This window comes from Propithecus coquereli, unplaced genomic scaffold (assembly GCF_000956105.1).
Source record: "Propithecus coquereli isolate 6110/MARCELLA unplaced genomic scaffold, Pcoq_1.0 Scaffold235, whole genome shotgun sequence".
NCBI lineage: Eukaryota > Metazoa > Chordata > Mammalia > Primates > Indriidae > Propithecus > Propithecus coquereli.
The window spans coordinates 4,437,039-4,454,351 of NW_012147897.1; the positions used below are offsets into that span (position 1 = coordinate 4,437,039).

Sequence of the window (17,313 nt, forward strand, 5' to 3'; positions counted from 1 at the left end):
AGGATTGCTTGAGCCCAGGAGTTTGAGGTTGCTGTGAGCTAGTCTGACGCCACGGCACTCACTCTAGCCAGGGCAACAGAGTGAGACTCTGTCTCAAAATAAATAAATAAATAAATAAATACCACATGAAAGCCAGACTAAGGAATTTCCAGAATGGCTGCAAGTATTTTGTCTCTAGTACAAAATAAAATATTCTGTTAAAATATCTGATTAATGAGGCTTTTAATAAGTTAGAATAGCTTTATTTTTTTTCTGTTTATGAAAGTAAGCATAATTATACAATTCTGTGAATTATAAAAAAAATGTTCAGGTTATCAAAAAGATTTAAGGAAGAAAGGGAAAATCACCAGTAATCCTGCCACCTAATAACTATATTTAAATGTTTATAATAAACTTAAGCTTAAGACTTTTTAAAAAATAGATCTTGGATCACACTGTATATGCCATTTTTACTGACGTTTTAAAATTAGCACACCATATGAAGCTTTCCATGTTAATACATTGTTTTTGTGGATAGCATCAGCAATAGTGACTGATTAGAATTAGACCTTGGAGAAGCAGTAATTGTTAGTGCCAAATGAGAGTCTAGACAGAGGATATAAAGCATCAATTGCTCTAGATACCAAAGTAAATGGAAATGTTCTGATACTAATTTGATTATCTAATAAATTCATCATGTTCTGAATCAATGATTCTGAAGCAGTGGTCCGCAACTTTTTTCTACCAGCTTGTATTACACTCTTTTCATGACCCCCATGTGAATTTAAAATATTTTAAAGTATCTTCTATGAAAGAATAAGCCCTAGGCTGGGCATGGTGGCTCATACCTGTAATTCTAGCATTTTGCGAGGCTGAAGCAGGAGGATTGCTTGAGGCTAGGAGTTCAAGACCAGCCTGAGCAACATAGCAAGACCCCATCTCTACAAAAAATTTTTAAAAATTAGCAGGGTGTGGTGACATGTGCCCGTAGCCCCAGCTACTCAGGAGGCTGAGGCAGGAGGATTACATGAGCCCAGGAGTTTGAGGTTGCAGTGATCTATGATGATGTCACTACACTCCATCCTGGGCGACAGAGCAAGACCTTGTCTCAAAAAAAAAAAACAAAAACAAAAAACAAGCCCTAGACATCAACAAAAAATATGTTCAGTCTTTTTATTGAGATGATAATATTTAGTGGGTATAATCTTGCAGACTTTTAAGTATTTGATTTATTAGATTTTTAAAAATATATTGAAAATTAACGATTCCCATTACTGTCCTTGTGAATCCTCCCTAGGAATCTGGAGTCCCAATTTGACAACTGTTGACTCAGAGATAACTAGAAAATGAGTAAAATGTGCAAAACTCATAATTTACTGAATGTTTTCACATGTATCGTTTTATTTTTATAAGAAAAATATGTTATTTGTTAGGAGAAAGACTAATGAAATACACGAGGTTGTATGGTTCTGCTCTCACAAATTATTTCTGTAGCCTACTGTTATTGGGTGGTGGTTCATTTAACCAATTCATTTTTTTTTTTGAGACAGAGTCTTGCTCTGTCACCTGGGTTAGAGTGCTGTGGTGTCAGCCTAGCTCACAGCAACCTCAAACTCCTGAGCTCAAGCAATCCTCCTGCCTCAGCTTCCCGAGTAGCTGGGACTACAGGCATGCGCCACCATGCCTGGCTAATTTTTATTCATTCATTCATTCATTCATTTATTTAGTTGTTTGTTATTTTAGTTGCCAGCTATTTTTTTTCTGTTTTTAGTAGAGATGGGGTCTCGCTCTTGCTCAGGCTGGTCTTGAACTCCTGACCTCAGGTGATCCTCCTGCCTCAGCCTCCACCACGTCCCTATTTAACCAATTCAGATAAGAAAATGAAAAAATTATGGATACATGAGCTTTTATTCTTTAAAATATCACTGGGCAGCACTCCCCCCACAAGCCTTGTGTTCATGGCATTGTCTGATTGGTTACCATTTATGGTGGCATTGAGAGTATGGTGGTTCCTCACAAAGCACGGGGACTGGAACAGTCACCACAAGAGGTATGGTTTGTGTCACAGAATATATTTATTGGAAGGACCTTTTAAAGATCAGTTAGTCCAACCTCATCATTCACTTCAATGGCATTCTACTAGAATGTAAGCCCTATGTGAACAACTTTGTCATTTTTGTTCAGGGCTATATCCTCAGCACTAAAAATAGTGCCTGACACATAGAATCTGATGCTCTGTAAATATTCGTGGGACTGAATTTATTGAACACAGACCTTGTGTCTGGAACTCAAGTAGGGAAGGGGAAATTAAGAATGAATAAATCCCTGATTGAAAGAAGCTTGTAGTGTCTGGGGGAAGAGGGATTTGAAAAGAAGTAATTGAACACAAGTAATTTGTATTAGAAGTCCATGGTAGAGCTTTGTTCTGGGTGTTAACAAAATGTATTTTTTTTCTTAATTTTTATTTTTTGAGACAGAGTCTTACGCTGTTGCCCTGGCTAGAGTGCCGTGGAGTCAGCCTAGCTCACTGCAACCTCAAACTCCTGGGCTTAAGCAATTCTCCTGCCTTAGCCTCCTGAGTAGCTGGGATTACAGGCACACGCTACCACACCTGTCTAATATTTCTGTTTTTAGTAGAGATGGGGTCTTGCTTTTGCTCAGGCTGGTCTCAAACTCCTGACCTCAAGTGATTCTCCCGCCTCGGCCTCCCAGAGTGCCAGGATTACAGGTGTGAACCACTGTACCTGGCCATGAAATGTATTTTAAAATGCCTGATTTGAAATAGTATGGTATGTTTATGTGTTTTATTCTGTACTCCAAGGATGAGTAGTTAACATTTGAAGTACTAACAGGGAATATACGCTCCGGAGTAGTTACTTAGCATCCGAAAGACTGTAATCAGAACTTTCACTCCATAGGCTCTTATAAGCCTTTCAATTATTTTAATCATCACCTAGCACCTGAGATTTGTTAACAGGCATGATGGATATTATAAATTATTTCTAAATTTTTAATATTTATAATATTTAAGCAGATATAAAAGTGAGTAGCTTAATAAAATGAACTCACATATACTCATCACCTAAATTCAATAATTATGTTGATACACAATTATGAAGATAGATAATTTTTCATGGGGAAATGAACATTATCAAGACCTATGGATTGGCGGGAAGTATTATATAGGCATCTCTGCTGTTGCATGAACAGAGTTTAAGAATCCAGGGAAAGAATGAAGTTGGACCCTTATCTTACACCACATACAGCAGATCTTTGAATAACATGGTTTCGTTCGACATTGTTTCATTAATAATGTTGATGTGAAAAAAAAGGTCACTTCCTGGTGTGGCATCTGTCTATATGGAGTTTGACTCCCCATGTCTGTGTGGGTTTTCTCTGGGTACTTTGGTTTCCTCCCACATCCCAGAGATGTGCATGTCAGGTGAATTGGCGTGTCTGTAGGACATTGTCCCAGTCTCGAGTGAGAGGGTGTGTGTGTGAGTGTGCCCTGCAATGGAATGATGTGCTGTCAAGGGTTGGTTCCACCTTGTGCCCCGAGCTGCCAGGATAGGATCCAGCCACTCATGACCCTGGACTGGAATAAGTGAATTAGAAAAGAAATGAATAAATGAATACAAATTATTATAAAATAGTTTGTAAAGTATATGATAATCATACAAATGCACAGCAGTAAACTGTGCAGTACGAAAATACTCAGCCAGCTCACCGTATCTATTATTTTTGAACTATGTGGTGGTAGGAGCTGCTCCTTAAAATTTTCGCTTTGCAAATATTTATTCCTTGATTTAGCCCAACACCACTTTATCGTCACTCACTGAATCACCAAAAATTAGGTAATTTTGTTACTTGTGTTTATTAATCTATCTTAAATGGATGTATAGCTTGCATTTATTTTAATGGTTAGTATTAGAAGTGTTTTGGGTCTTTATTTACTAATAGAAGTTTGGTGATGTTTTTGTGACTAGAAATATGCTGTAGGAACTTAATTCTTATTTCTATCAATTAGCCTATGGTAAGATTAGTTTTGTTATACATCATTTCACTTAAAGTCACAGTTTCCAAGAACCTATCAATGACATTAAGTGAGGATTTACTGTATAAAAATTAACGAAAATGGATCAAAGACCTAAATATAAAACACAAAACTATAAGTAGAGAAAAACACATGGCAAAAACTTCACAACATTGGATTTGGTAATGATTTCTTGGATATGACACCAAAGGTACAGCCAACAAAAGAAAAAAACGGACAGATCGGACTTCATGAAAATTAAAAGTTTTGCATATCAAAAGGCATTATCAACAGAGTAAAAAGCCTACACACAGAATAGGAGAAAATACTTGCAAATCATATGTCTGATAAGGGATTAATATTCAGAATATGTCGAGAACTCCTAAGACTCAACAGCAAGAAACCCTGTTCAAAGATGGGCAAAGGATCGAATAGAAATTTCTCCAAAGAAGATGTACAAATGGCCAATAAGCATATGAAAAGATGCTCAACATCAGCAATAATTAGGGAAATGAAAATCAAAACTACAGCGAGATACCACCTCATACCCATTGGGATAGCTACTACCAAAAAAAAAAAAAACCGGAAAATAACAAGTGTTGGTAAAGATGTAGAGTAATTGGAACCCTTGTGTACTGTTGGTAGGAATACAAAATGGTACAGCTTCTGTGGAAAATAGTATGGTGGTTCCTCACAAAATTAAAAATAGAATTACCATACAATTCAGCAGTTCCACTTCTTTGGGTATATACCCAAAAGAATTGAAAGTAAGATCTGAAAGAGATATTTGTACACTCATGTTTGTAGCAGTTATTGGCAATAGCTAAAATGTGGAAGCAACCCGGATGTCCACTGATGGATGAATGGATAAGCAAAATGTAATATATGCTTACAGTGGAATGTTATTCTTCCTTAAAAATGAAGGCATTCCTGACATATGCTACAACATGAATGAACCTTGAGGACATTTTGCCAAGTGAAATAAGCAAGTCACAAAAGACAAATACTGTATGATTCCATTTATATGAGGTATGTAGAGTAGTCATTATCATAGAGATATAAGGTAAAATGGTGGTTGTCAAGGGTTGGAGAGGAGGAGGAATGAGGAGTTATTGTTTCATGGGTATAGAATTTTAGTTTTTTAAAATTATAAATTGACAATTTTTAATTGTATAAATTTATGGAGTACAAAGTGATGTTATAATTTATGAATAAAATGTGGAATAATAAATCAAGCCAGTTAACATCAGTCACCTCAAATACTTAATATTTGTGTGGTGAGTACATTTGAAATTTATTCTCAGCAATTTTTGAAATGTATAGAGTTTCAGTTTTACAAGTGAAAAGAGTTCTGAAGATAGATGGTGATGGTTGTACAACATTAGGAATGTATTTAGTATCACAGAACTATACACTTAATGGTTAAGATGTTAAATTTTTTTGTGTATTTTACCACAATAAAAAAATTAGGGGGGAAAGCAAGAATCTAGTGAGCCTAATAATAGCCTGTTTTAAATTTAGCTGTTAATGGAAATTTCAATTTCCTGATTCCAAACAGATGATTAATTGAATCCTGCTACTAAAATATTGCCTTGAGTGAACCTATCAATGCAAGATGTTTACTGTAGTGTCTAAAAGAATAGAAAGCTGGTTGGAATTTCATACTTATTGAAAGGTTGTATGACACAAACATTTTTAAGTGCTATAAAATATATATAACATAACATTTATTATATATAAAAATGTTATTTTCTGTTTTTTTGATTATAGTCATCCTAGTGGGTATGAAGTGGTATCTCATTGTGGTTTTGATTTGCCTCTTCCTAATGACATATGATGTTGAGCATCATGTGCTTATTGGCCATTTGTATATCTTCTATGGAGAAATGACTATTCAAGTCCTTGCCCATTTTTGAATTGGGTTGTCTTTTTGTTGTTGAATTGTAAGAGTTCTTTCTGTATTTTGGATATTAAATCCTTATCAGATATATGATTTGCAAATATTTTCCATTCTGTAGGTTATCTTTAAACTTTCTTGATAATATTTTGTTTATTCATCCATCCATCCATCTATCCATCCAGCCTGGGTCTATTTAGAAAGAAAGGTAATGTTCTTTTTATGCACAAAAGTTTTTAATTTTGTTGAAGTACATTTTACGTATTTTTTTCTTCTGTTGCTCATGGTTTTCTGTTTGGCTTTTTCACTCAGCATAATTATTTTGAGATTCATTTACTTTGTTTCATGTAGCAATAGCTTATTCCTTTTTATTGCTGAGTAGTATTTCATTATATGGATATGTCACAGTTTATCCAATTGTCTGTTTATGGACATTTGGGTTGATTTCTAATTTAAAGCTTCTGTGAACATTCATGTACAATCTTGGTATAAATATATATATGTTTTTCTCTTAGGTAAATACTTAGGAGTGAAATGGCTGGATGATATGGTAGGTGTATATATATTTTTAAAGAAACTGCCAAACTTTTCTGAAGTGGTTTTACCACTTTAATTCCAGTGTGAGAGTTCCACTTTCTCTTAACCTTTATCAGCATTTGCTATGGTCATTCTTTTTAATTTTGGTCATTCTAAGAGGTGTGAAATGTCATCTCATTGTGGTTCTTATTTGCATTTCCCTAATGACTTAATGATGTTAAGAATCTTTTCATGTGTTTGCCTTCGGTATTTTTTTTGGTGTAATGTCTGTTCCAGACTTTGCCTATTTTTTTTTTTTTTTTTTTTTGAGACAGAGTCTCACTTTGTTGCCCTGGCTAGAGTGAGTGCCATGGAGTCAGCCTAGCTCACAGCAACCTCAGACTCGTGGGCTCAAGCAATCCTTCTGCCTCAGCCTCCCGAGTAGCTGGGACTACAGGCATGCGCCACCATGCCCGGCTAATTTTTTTCTATGTATTTTTAGCTGTCCAAATAATTTCTTTCTATTTTTGGTAGAGACGGGGTCTCGCTCTTGCTCAGGCTGGTCTCGAACTCTTGAGCTCAAACAATCCGCCCGCCTCGGCCTCCCAGAGTGCTAAGATTACAGGCGTGAGCCACCGTGCCCGGCCAGACTTTGCCTATTTTTAAAATTAGGTTATTTATTGTTGAATTTTGAGAGATCTTTATGTATTCTGGATACAGGTCCTTTATCAGGTGTATGCTTTGCAAATATTTTTGTCTTAGTCTGTGTGTTTTTTCATTTTCTTAGAGTCTTTTGAAGAGCAGAAGTTTTAAATCTTGATGAAATACAGTTTATATTCAGAGATAGGCTTTGTCTAAAAAAAGCATACAGTTTATAAATTTTTTCTTTGGCGGATTGAGCTTTTGTTGTTATATCTAAGAATTCTTTGCCCAGCCCAACATCACAAAGATTTTCTCCTATGTTTTGTTCTGGAAGTTTTATAGTTTTAGGTTTTACATTTAGGTCTATGATCCATTTTGAGTTACTTTTTATATATAGTGTGAGATATAGATCCAAGTTTATTTTGGTGCATATGGATCTCCTAATTGTTTTAGCACCATTTGTTGAAAACACTATCATTTCTCCATTATGGATTGTCTTTGCATCTTTATAAAAAAATCAACTATCCGTATATTTGTGGGTTTATTTCTAGACTCTGTATTCTATCTGTCCTGTTGATTTATTGATTTATCTTTAAACCAATATCATGCTTTTTGGATTACTATAGCTTTAAAAAGTCTTGAATTCTGATAGTGTTAATCTTCCAACTTTGTTCTTTTTTAAAGTTATTTTGGCTATTCTTGGTTCTTTGTATATCTATCTCAATTTTAGAATCAGTTTGCCAATTTTTACAGAAAAGCCTGCTGGGATTTTGATTGGGATTGCACTGAATCTATAGGTCAATTTGGGGAGAACTCTCATCTTAATAATACTGAGTTTTCAGACCCGTCAACATTATATATTCTTCTATTTATTCTTTAATTTCTCTCAGCAGTTTTGTGGTTTTCAGTTTCCATATCTTTTGTCAGATTTATCTTAAATATTTGAAATTTTTTGATGTTATTATAACTGGTATTTCTAATTTTTTAATGCAAGCATATAGAAGTACAATTGATTTTTATATTTTGATACTCTATCCTACAACCTTGCTAAACTCATTTAGTAGTTCTAGTGGTTTTTTTGCAGAGTCTAGTGGATTTTCTACATGGAGGATCGTGTTGTCTTCAAGTAATGACTGTTATTATTGGGAGACTTTACTATCGGATTTCAAGATTTACTGTAATGCTATAGTCATCTAGACAGTATGGTATTGGCATAACAAAAAGGCATTTAGATCAGTGGAACAGAATATAGTTTTGGAATAGACCCACTCATGTAGCTGTCTTAGCTTGGGCTGATAATAACAGAATACCTAGACTGGTTGGTTTCAACAACAAATATTTATTTCTCACAGTTTTGGAGGCTGGGAAGTCCAAGATCAAGGTACTGACAGATCAAGTGTCTGCTGAACGTCCTTTTCTTGTTTTGCAGACAACAGTGTTCTCCTTGTATCCTCACAGGGTGGAGAGCAGAGAGAGAAAGCAAGTGCTTTAAGTCTCTTCTTATAAGGGTACTAATCCATCATGAGGGCTCCACCATACTGACCTAATTACTTCCTGAAGGCCCCACTTCCTAATACCGTCCCATTGGGGATTAGGGTTTCAACATGTGAATTTTGGGAGAACACAGACATGTAGTCCGTAACAGTAGTTAATTAGTGTTCACAAAGGCACAAAAGTAATTCAATGGCAAAAGAATAGTCTTTAAACAATGGTGCAGGAATAAACTGAATGTCCTGGGAATGAGTCTTTTATCTCTATATCATATGTAAAAATTAATTCAAAATGAGTCATAGACTAAATGTAAAAGCTAAAACTATGCAGAAGAAAACATAGAAGAAAGAAATTCTGACTTTGAGATAGAAAAAGATTTTCTAGATAGGAACACAAAAAGTCCTAATCATAGAAGGAAAAAATTGATACTTTTGAATTTACCAAAGTTAAAAACTTCTGTTCTTCAAGATGTCATTAAGGACATAAAAAAGCAAAGCAAAGACTGGGAGAAAATATTCTCAAAATGGTGTATCTAACAATGGATTTGTGTCCAGAATATATCAAGAACTCTTGCTTTAGTCAGGCATGGTGGCGTGTGCTATAGTCCCAGCTAATTGGGAGGCTGAGGCAGGAGGATTGCTTGAGCCCAGGAGTTAAAGGCTGAAGTAAACTATGATCACATCACTGCACTCCACTCCAGCCTGGGTGGAAGAGTGAGACCCTGTCTCTAAAAAAGCAACAACAAAAAAACAAAAACAAAAATCCCAGAACTCTTGCTAATCTAACTAGCAAGGTTAAAAAAAAAAAAAAAAGAAGGGCAAAAGGTTTTTTTTTTTTTTTATTATTATTCCAGGGTTTTGTGAGGGTACAAACATTATAGTTACACTTGATGTCTTTGCCTCACCCAAATGCGGGTTAAAGGCATGCCCTTCTCTCCCTTTAGTGCTCCCCGTGTCCTTTAGTTGTAGATTTGAAAAGGGCAAAAGTTTGAACAGACTCTTCACAAAAGAAGATCACTACTAACCACATGAAAAGATAGTCAACATAGTTAGCCAGAGCCAGAGAAATACTAGTTAAAACCATAAGATACCACTTTACATCCTGTAGAATGGCTCAAATTAAAAGAATAACAATTCCAAGTGTGAGAAGGAATGTAAGAATGTGGATCAGGTGAAATTCCATGCATTGGTCTTGGGAGTATAAAATGGTGCAACCACAGTGGGAAACATTGTGGCAGTTGCTTTATAAATTTAACATGCACTTAAAACTATGTGACCCAGCAATTCCACTTGTAGCTTTTTAGCTAACCCAAACAAAAACATTAGTCCACAAAAAGACTTAAATTTTCATAGTAACTATATTCATAATAGTCTAGAACTAAATAACAACCCAAATGTCCTTGAATGGATAAACAAATTGTGGTATATTCATACAGTGGGATATATCTCATCCATATAAAGGAATGTCTTAATATTAATAATAAACTCAGTAACATGGATGGATCTCAAAAATATGCTGAGTGAATGAAACCTGACACAAAGAAATACATGCTGTATGATTTTATAATTGGCAGAACTAATCTATAGTCATAATAATCAGATTAGTGGTTGCCTGGGGCTGTGTGGGTTGGGAGATTGATTGCTAATGGGTTCATAAGGACTTTCTTGGGGTGGTGGCAATGTTCTATATCTTAGGGAAATGCTTACGTTGATACATACATTTGACAAAACTCATTGCACTATATATTCCATATGTGTTCATATTATCATATGCAGATTATGCCTTAACATGGAAAAATCAATTCTAAGTGGCTTATATATTGAAAGGTCAAACAATAAACTCCTTAAAGATAATATGGAAAATATTCTCATGACCTTGGGTATGTAACATTTTTAGAATGGAATACAAAATGCATTAACCAGAAAATAAAAGATTGGTAAGTTGAAGTGCATTAAAACCTGGAATTTCTTGTCTTCAAAAGACAGTACAGTTGACTCTTGAACAACACGTGTTTGAACTGTGTGGGTCTGCTTATATGTGGATTTTTTTCAACCAAATGTGGATTTCATAGTACAGTATTCCCAGGATGTAAAACCATGTATACAGAGGGCTGACTTTTCATATAGGTGGGTTCAGCAGGGCTGACTGTGGGATTTGAGTATGCATGGATTTTGGTATATGTGGAAGTCCTGGAACCAATCCCCCATGTGTTCCAAGGGACAACTGTACTAAGAGTGAAAAATGCACGCTACTGTATAAGTGTACATATACATACACACATATACATATAAGATATACATACATGTAGTTATATATTTGTATGTATATGTTTTTTCCTGACAATTGCCTCATATCCAAAAAACATAAGTAACTTTTATGAATTACTGGAGAAAAAACCCCAAACATCTAAAAGAAAAAAGGGCAAAGATGTGAATAGACACTAAATAAAATGGGATTTTCAAATAATAAATATATGAAAAGCTGTTCTACATCTTTAGTCATTAGAGAAATGCAAATTAAAATCATAATGAAGTATCAATATATACCCACTGGAATGGCTAAAATAGACAAATGAGTGTTAGCAAGGCTAGAAGCAACTGTCACTTTCCTACACTGGGGAGGTGGAAGTGTAATTTGTACAACCAATTTGGAAAACTGGCTGCTTGACCACAGCTTAATGACTCAGCCGCTTCTCTTCTAGGATATACTCCACAGAACAACAGAATGTATACATGCATACATATTGAAGAATATTTTAAGCACCCTACTTATAAATAGCCCCAAATTAGAAACTACTCAAATATTCATCAACAATAGAATGTTTAAATTGTTTTATAGTCAAACAATAGAATAAAATAAGAAGTAATAAACTACTGTGTGTACCTACATGGATGAATACCACAAATAGAATGTTGAGTGAAGGAAGACAAAGTCATATTAAGACTCCATTTATATAAAATTCAGAAATAGGTAATGTGATTTTATGGTGTTAAAAGCCAGGATCATGGTTACTTTTGGGTGAGGAGTAAGCACATGGGGTATTGGTAATAAACTGTTTCTTGATCTTGGTGGTGGTTAACAGATATGCTTATTTTGTATAATTTTATCATGCTTTACATTTATGATTTGTGTACTTTTCTGTGTGTATATTATACTTTGATTTTAAAGTTTATTTTTAAAAATTAATGAGGGCAAAGTAAAGAGATTTTCAGGAAAAAAATTGCTTAGTATTCTTGGTAGCGTGAGTATGAGATTAATGTACAGTAGTCAGTAGCTTTTGTCTAGTAATGAGCTTCTGAAAATGGAAGCAGTAAAAATGATTTCATTTACAGTAATGGGCAGCTTCAGTCTATCTCCTAGTTTAGGTTCCTACTGCTTGCCTCTTGCTTTTAGCTCTAGGGCTTCTCAGTTGTCCTTGCTGCAGTACCTACCATGGGAACTTAGGTTGTACGGGCTGGTGTCTGGGGTATTTAACACTCTGTGAGGCACACTTTGGTCAATGGAATGTGGGAGCCAATAAGTGTATATGCTTCCCTTTTTCTCACCTCAGCCTGACAGTCTTGAGATGCATTTCATAGTTTCTCATATTGTCCCTGTAGCCAGCTGTTGTAGCACTTTGTTGTGGCTCTGTCTTTCTCTGTTATGCTACTCTGTCCTTAACTCCTGCTCCCTGAAAAAGTGTTGCATAAGCTGCCTTCTCAGACTGCTCAGGCACCCACAACTAAGAATTATCTAGCCTAACATGTCAGTTGTGCTGAGTCTGAGAAACCTGGTGTCTGAAGCCAAAGGTTTGCTTTAAAATCCAGGCTCTTCCATATTCTGTCTCTATGACTTTGGGAAATAACCACTGAGTCTTAATTTTTGTTGTCTATAAAATGACAATAATAAATAGATATAAACAAAATCTGTAACAAGTGAGATAAGCTTTATAAACTTAATGCCTGGAACAGATGAGTTCAGTAAAGAACAGCTATTGATATTTTTAAATTTATAATGCTGCTTTCTGACCCTCCCCTTTTCTTTTTCAGTATAAAACTCTCCTAGTAGACCAAGTTCTCAAATCCTTATAAATAACCCCCAAAAAGGACAGCTCCTCCCTGCAAAAAAAAATGTACAGAACTCCGTATAGAGAGAACACCAGCACGATTCACATGAAGATTTAAATGGATATGTGAATTTTTTATTTTTGTAACGTTTTAGCTTTGTTAAAATTATGGGCTATTGGCAGTGACTCAACGTTGCAATGAAAAGGTTGTTTTGCCAGCAACACAAGTCTCCTGTCAAAAACTTTAAGAGAGGCAATAAAAATTATAGGAGGCAGAAGGATAAATTCTAAAACACTAGAAAAAACAGAGAACATAGTGTGTAAACACCATTAAGGATTAAACAAAATAACACTAAAATATATAAAATGGGAAATTTAGTATTTAGTTTTTTAAAAATAGCAACATTTGTTTATCTGTATATTCGAGGGTGCTATCTTGTGCATTTTGGATGCTTAGCAGCAATCTCTGGCCTTTATCCACTGGATACCAGTAATACACACTCCACTTTCCCAGTTGTGACAACCAAAAGTGTCTCCATATGTTGCCACATGTTCCCTAGAGTGGGGGCACAATAATTCTTGTTTGAGAACTGCTCAGATAGACCTAGATTTGCATTCCAGCCCCAGGGCCTATCGCTGTGTAAACTTGAACAAGCTACCTAACTCATAAGCCTTAGTTTTGAGATAATGTATATATAGTGCTAGCTCAGCCCCTGACACATAGAGTTCAGTAAATGATAATTATTAGTGATGCTAAAACCTGTTCTCTTTCTTTGCCACTCTGTCCCTCTATCCTCTAAAAGTAAAATGCCCCTTTGTGTAGCTTATGGTCAAGTTGTTGAACAATAATTTCTCATCTATGATCTTCAAAATACATTGATTGTCTTATGTTAACAATTAGCATAGACTTTAGTTTTGTTCTCTCCCCAGCTAAGGATTTGCTTTCCTTTCCCTTGTGTTCTTGTTTGCATTGGGCAGAGTTGGTAGTATATTCTTTCATTTGAATCTCTTCCTGGCATAGTATTGTATGTGGTGCTCTTTGCATATTCATAACCTCATGAATTATTAGACTAACATCTTAAAGACTAGTTCAGGCTGACAAGAATCAGACCTATAGAAATCGAAAAGCTAAGACTAAGGCTTTATTGTTGTTTATTATTGTAGTTTTTTTTTTTTTAAACCTTGAAGCCATAGCCTATCAAGAATTTTCTTACTCTTTAGCTTTATTTTTTTCCCAGAAGAATGATTAAAAATATTAGTAGCCTATACTTGCTTTGATATGCATTATCTTGTTTACATTTTGTTAAAACCCTAGGCAGTGAAAAGTGAATAACAGTATTAATAGAAAGAGAGGTCTTGACTCTGTTTGCACAGAGCCCGGGCGGCAGCCACTGTGGGGTTGGCGGGGAGACTCCTGGTCCTGGCCAGCATGGCGGGGGGCACCACTACGCCAGGCAACAAACCACACAATCCCCTGTTCGATTATAAAGGGCGAGCATAGTTTTGCCAGTAGGGACTAGGTAGTGGTCTCAGCAAGAGGCATAGTGTCAGTCACTTTTCCCGAACTCTGATCAGGAAAGGAACACCCGCCAATCTCCCCAGAAGTCCTTTAGAAGCTCTCTTCTTTCCGAAGAGGACTCTGGGAGTGTGGCTCCACCTCATCTCCTAGAGGAAGGTCCTCCCAGCCCTCACCTCACCTGCGGAGCAGAGGAGCTGCGGCTCATTCCATTCACCTGTTTAACACAAAGGAGTGGAGGGGCTAGGCGCTCAGGCAAGGCTGTGGGTCCAGGGGTACTGAGCAAGACAGGCAGGGGCTCTGCTCTCAACTTACAAGGGAGGAGGGGAGGGGAGACAAACAGGTAAAATAATAATAAACGCGGTAACTTCAAAAAAAAAAAAAGAAAGAGGTCTTGATGTACTATAAGTGCACGGCAAGATATTGTGTTAAAGAATTATGTCATATTGTTATCTCATTTATGCCTTATAGCAATGTCTGCAAAATAAGTAGCATTATCTCCATTTTAGAGACAAGCAAATGATGGTTCCTGTGCCCAAGATCACCTAAGTTTTTATTCCAAAGCCAATCTATTTTCATAATGCTATGTTTCCTCCCCAAAATAAAGAGCATATGCCTTTGCCTTAAATTTCTTTGTAGACTATCCTGTGACCACAAGATGAGAGCATAAAAATGTAGGACGTTGTGACTGTGATAAGTCATTCTTTCTGTTCCAGTGGCCTAGCTCAGCTTCTCTGGCTCTCTGTGGCCAACTCTTCTCTTCTGGTCCAATGCAGTTACATCTGGCTATGGGAATAAGGAAAGTTTGGAGGTTCAGGCTTTTTTGGCTACGTGAATAAACATTATTTTTTGGTTATGTGTATTATCTTAGCTTTTATGGTTTCATATTGCCGAAGAATGCAGAGCAGTTAAATCTTAAGCCATGAAGTATATGTTTGGCAAGAGCCAAGTAAAAGCAGATTTACTTAAAAGTCAAGAGGGCTCTATATCTGATAAGAAAAATAGTCTCAAAACTGCCATGTGATCTGTTGTTCTAATAGACTACAGAGTAAAAGATGTTTTTAAATATACAGTTGCCTAAAACTCTACTGTCTCTGTGTAATATGTATTTTTAGCTGAGAGAAGAAAAGTTACAAGAGGAAAAAACCTCTGAAGATCAAATCCACAAGCCGTTACCAGAGGATACAGAAACAGGGAAAAGGAAAATGGATGAACAGAAAAAAAGAGAGGAGCCATTAGTACTGAAAACAAATCTGGAATGTGTAAGTAAATCACCTTTTTGGTGGACATCTGCCTCAATAAATCAGCAATTAACCCAGGTGACATGGATCCAAAAGTCCTAAGTTGATGAACTATGAGACCAGTAACAGTCGTTTACTGGGCACCTTAAGAGTAGTGAAGAACTTAGCATCCATATGAGAGCCGGAGAAAATAATTTTTGAATGGGGCAATGAGATCTGTGGAAAGATTAAGGGAACAGGGGGGAAAAAGGTGAGCGAGAGGGAAAACCTAGTGTAGTATACTATTTGTGGTAAGTTTTATACATGTATTGTCACTTTGACTTATGTGTTGTTATTTGACATTTAAGTTTTGTATGTCTTCTATCCTCAATTAGATTTCCTTGGAGCTTGTATTTTACTTGCCTTTATTCTTTCTAATGCCCTAAGCAGCACAGCGCTGTATGTATGGTAGGTTTCAATACTTAAGTCTAAACTTAACTTAATTAGACTTCTAATGGGGCCAAATCTTGCCTGAAGTTTTTCATTATTTATTTACCAAGTACGTTATTGGGAAAGGTTTTTTTTTTTTTTTTTTTTTTTGAGACAGAGTCTCACTCTGTTGCCCTGGCTAGAGTGAGTGCCGTGGCGTCATCCTAGCTCACAGCAACCTCAAACTCCTGGGCTCAAGCAATCCTTCTGCCTCAGCCTCCCGAGTAGCTGGGACTACAGGCATGCGCCACCATGCCCGGCTAATTTTTTCTATATATTTTTAGTTGTCCAATTAATTTCTTTCTATTTCTAGTAGAGTCAGGGTCTCGCTCTTGCTCAGGCTGGTCTCGAGCTCCTGAGCTCAAACAATCTGCCCACCTCGGCCTCCCAGAGAGCTAGGATTACAGGCGTGAGCCACCGTGCCTGGCCAGGGAAAGGTTTTAGGTTGTGTATTTAAGTTACATAAGAAAGCACTTTTGGGCCGGGTGCAGTGGCTCACGCCTGTAATCCTAGCACTCTGGGAGGCCGAGGCGGGCAGATTGTTTGAGCTCAGGAGTTCGAGACCAGCCTGAGCAAGAGCGAGACCCCGTCTCTACTAAAAATACAAAGAAATTAGGTGGACAACTAAAAATATATAGAAAAAAAAAATTAGCTGGGCATGGTGGCACGAGCCTGTAGTCCCAGCTACTCGGGAAGCTGAGGCAGGAGGATCGCTTGAGCCCAGGAGTTTGAGGTTGCTGTGAGCTAGGCTGATGCCACAGCACTCTAGCTGGGGCAATGGAGTGAGACTCTGTCTCAAAAAAAAAAAAAAAGAAAGCACTTTTGGAGGAACTACTAATATACCCAAATGGATAATTACAATTGAGTTTTATTTCTATAGTAAGTCATATTGGATTGAACATCATCTGTGGCTTCATGTACTTAGCATATCTTTAGACTCATATCTTTTAAAATATTTAGTAATTCGGATTTGTTAATATTTCAGGTTATCTTTCTAATCAGCTGGAATTGATAAAGCTTTACCATGTATAAAGACAAGTGACATAGCAGAATAGGAAAAAAATCTCTGGACCAGAAGCCTAACTTTTAGACAGATGCCAACATTCTAGCCGATTGTATAATTTTGGCCAGATTACTTAATTTCTCTGTGCTTCTGATTTAATTTTCACAAAGGCAAAATTGAACTGAAAATTGAAATTATTTAAACTTTCTTGGGATAGTAGTGTTTGCTGACTGCCACATGCATATGGAGCTTTTGATTCTAATTATAATAATAATGATAATAGTAATTGTTATTTAATTATTAGTAAAAACAACCACTTGCATGTTATAGAGTTTCACCCTTCTGAAAGATTCAGTTTAACAAACATGAAGTGCTGGGTACTCTTAATGCTCTGTACATCAGAAAACATAAAGGGCAAAAGACTGCTACTGGAAAGGAGACAATTCAGCTGGGAAGGCAAGAATAAGATATTATATATGATG

At 36.3% G+C, this 17,313-nt stretch overlaps 1 protein-coding gene across 1 annotated transcript in view; it reads left to right on the forward strand.

Annotated features, from left to right (window-relative positions):
- The window catches only part of RNF169 (ring finger protein 169), a 79,013-nt gene that overhangs the window by 36,849 nt on the left and 24,851 nt on the right, over positions 1-17,313 (forward strand). The window contains exon 3 of the mRNA XM_012645595.1: positions 15,235-15,381. Within this exon, the coding sequence (XP_012501049.1) occupies positions 15,235-15,381 (147 nt within the window). The remainder of the gene's footprint in view (positions 1-15,234; positions 15,382-17,313) is intronic.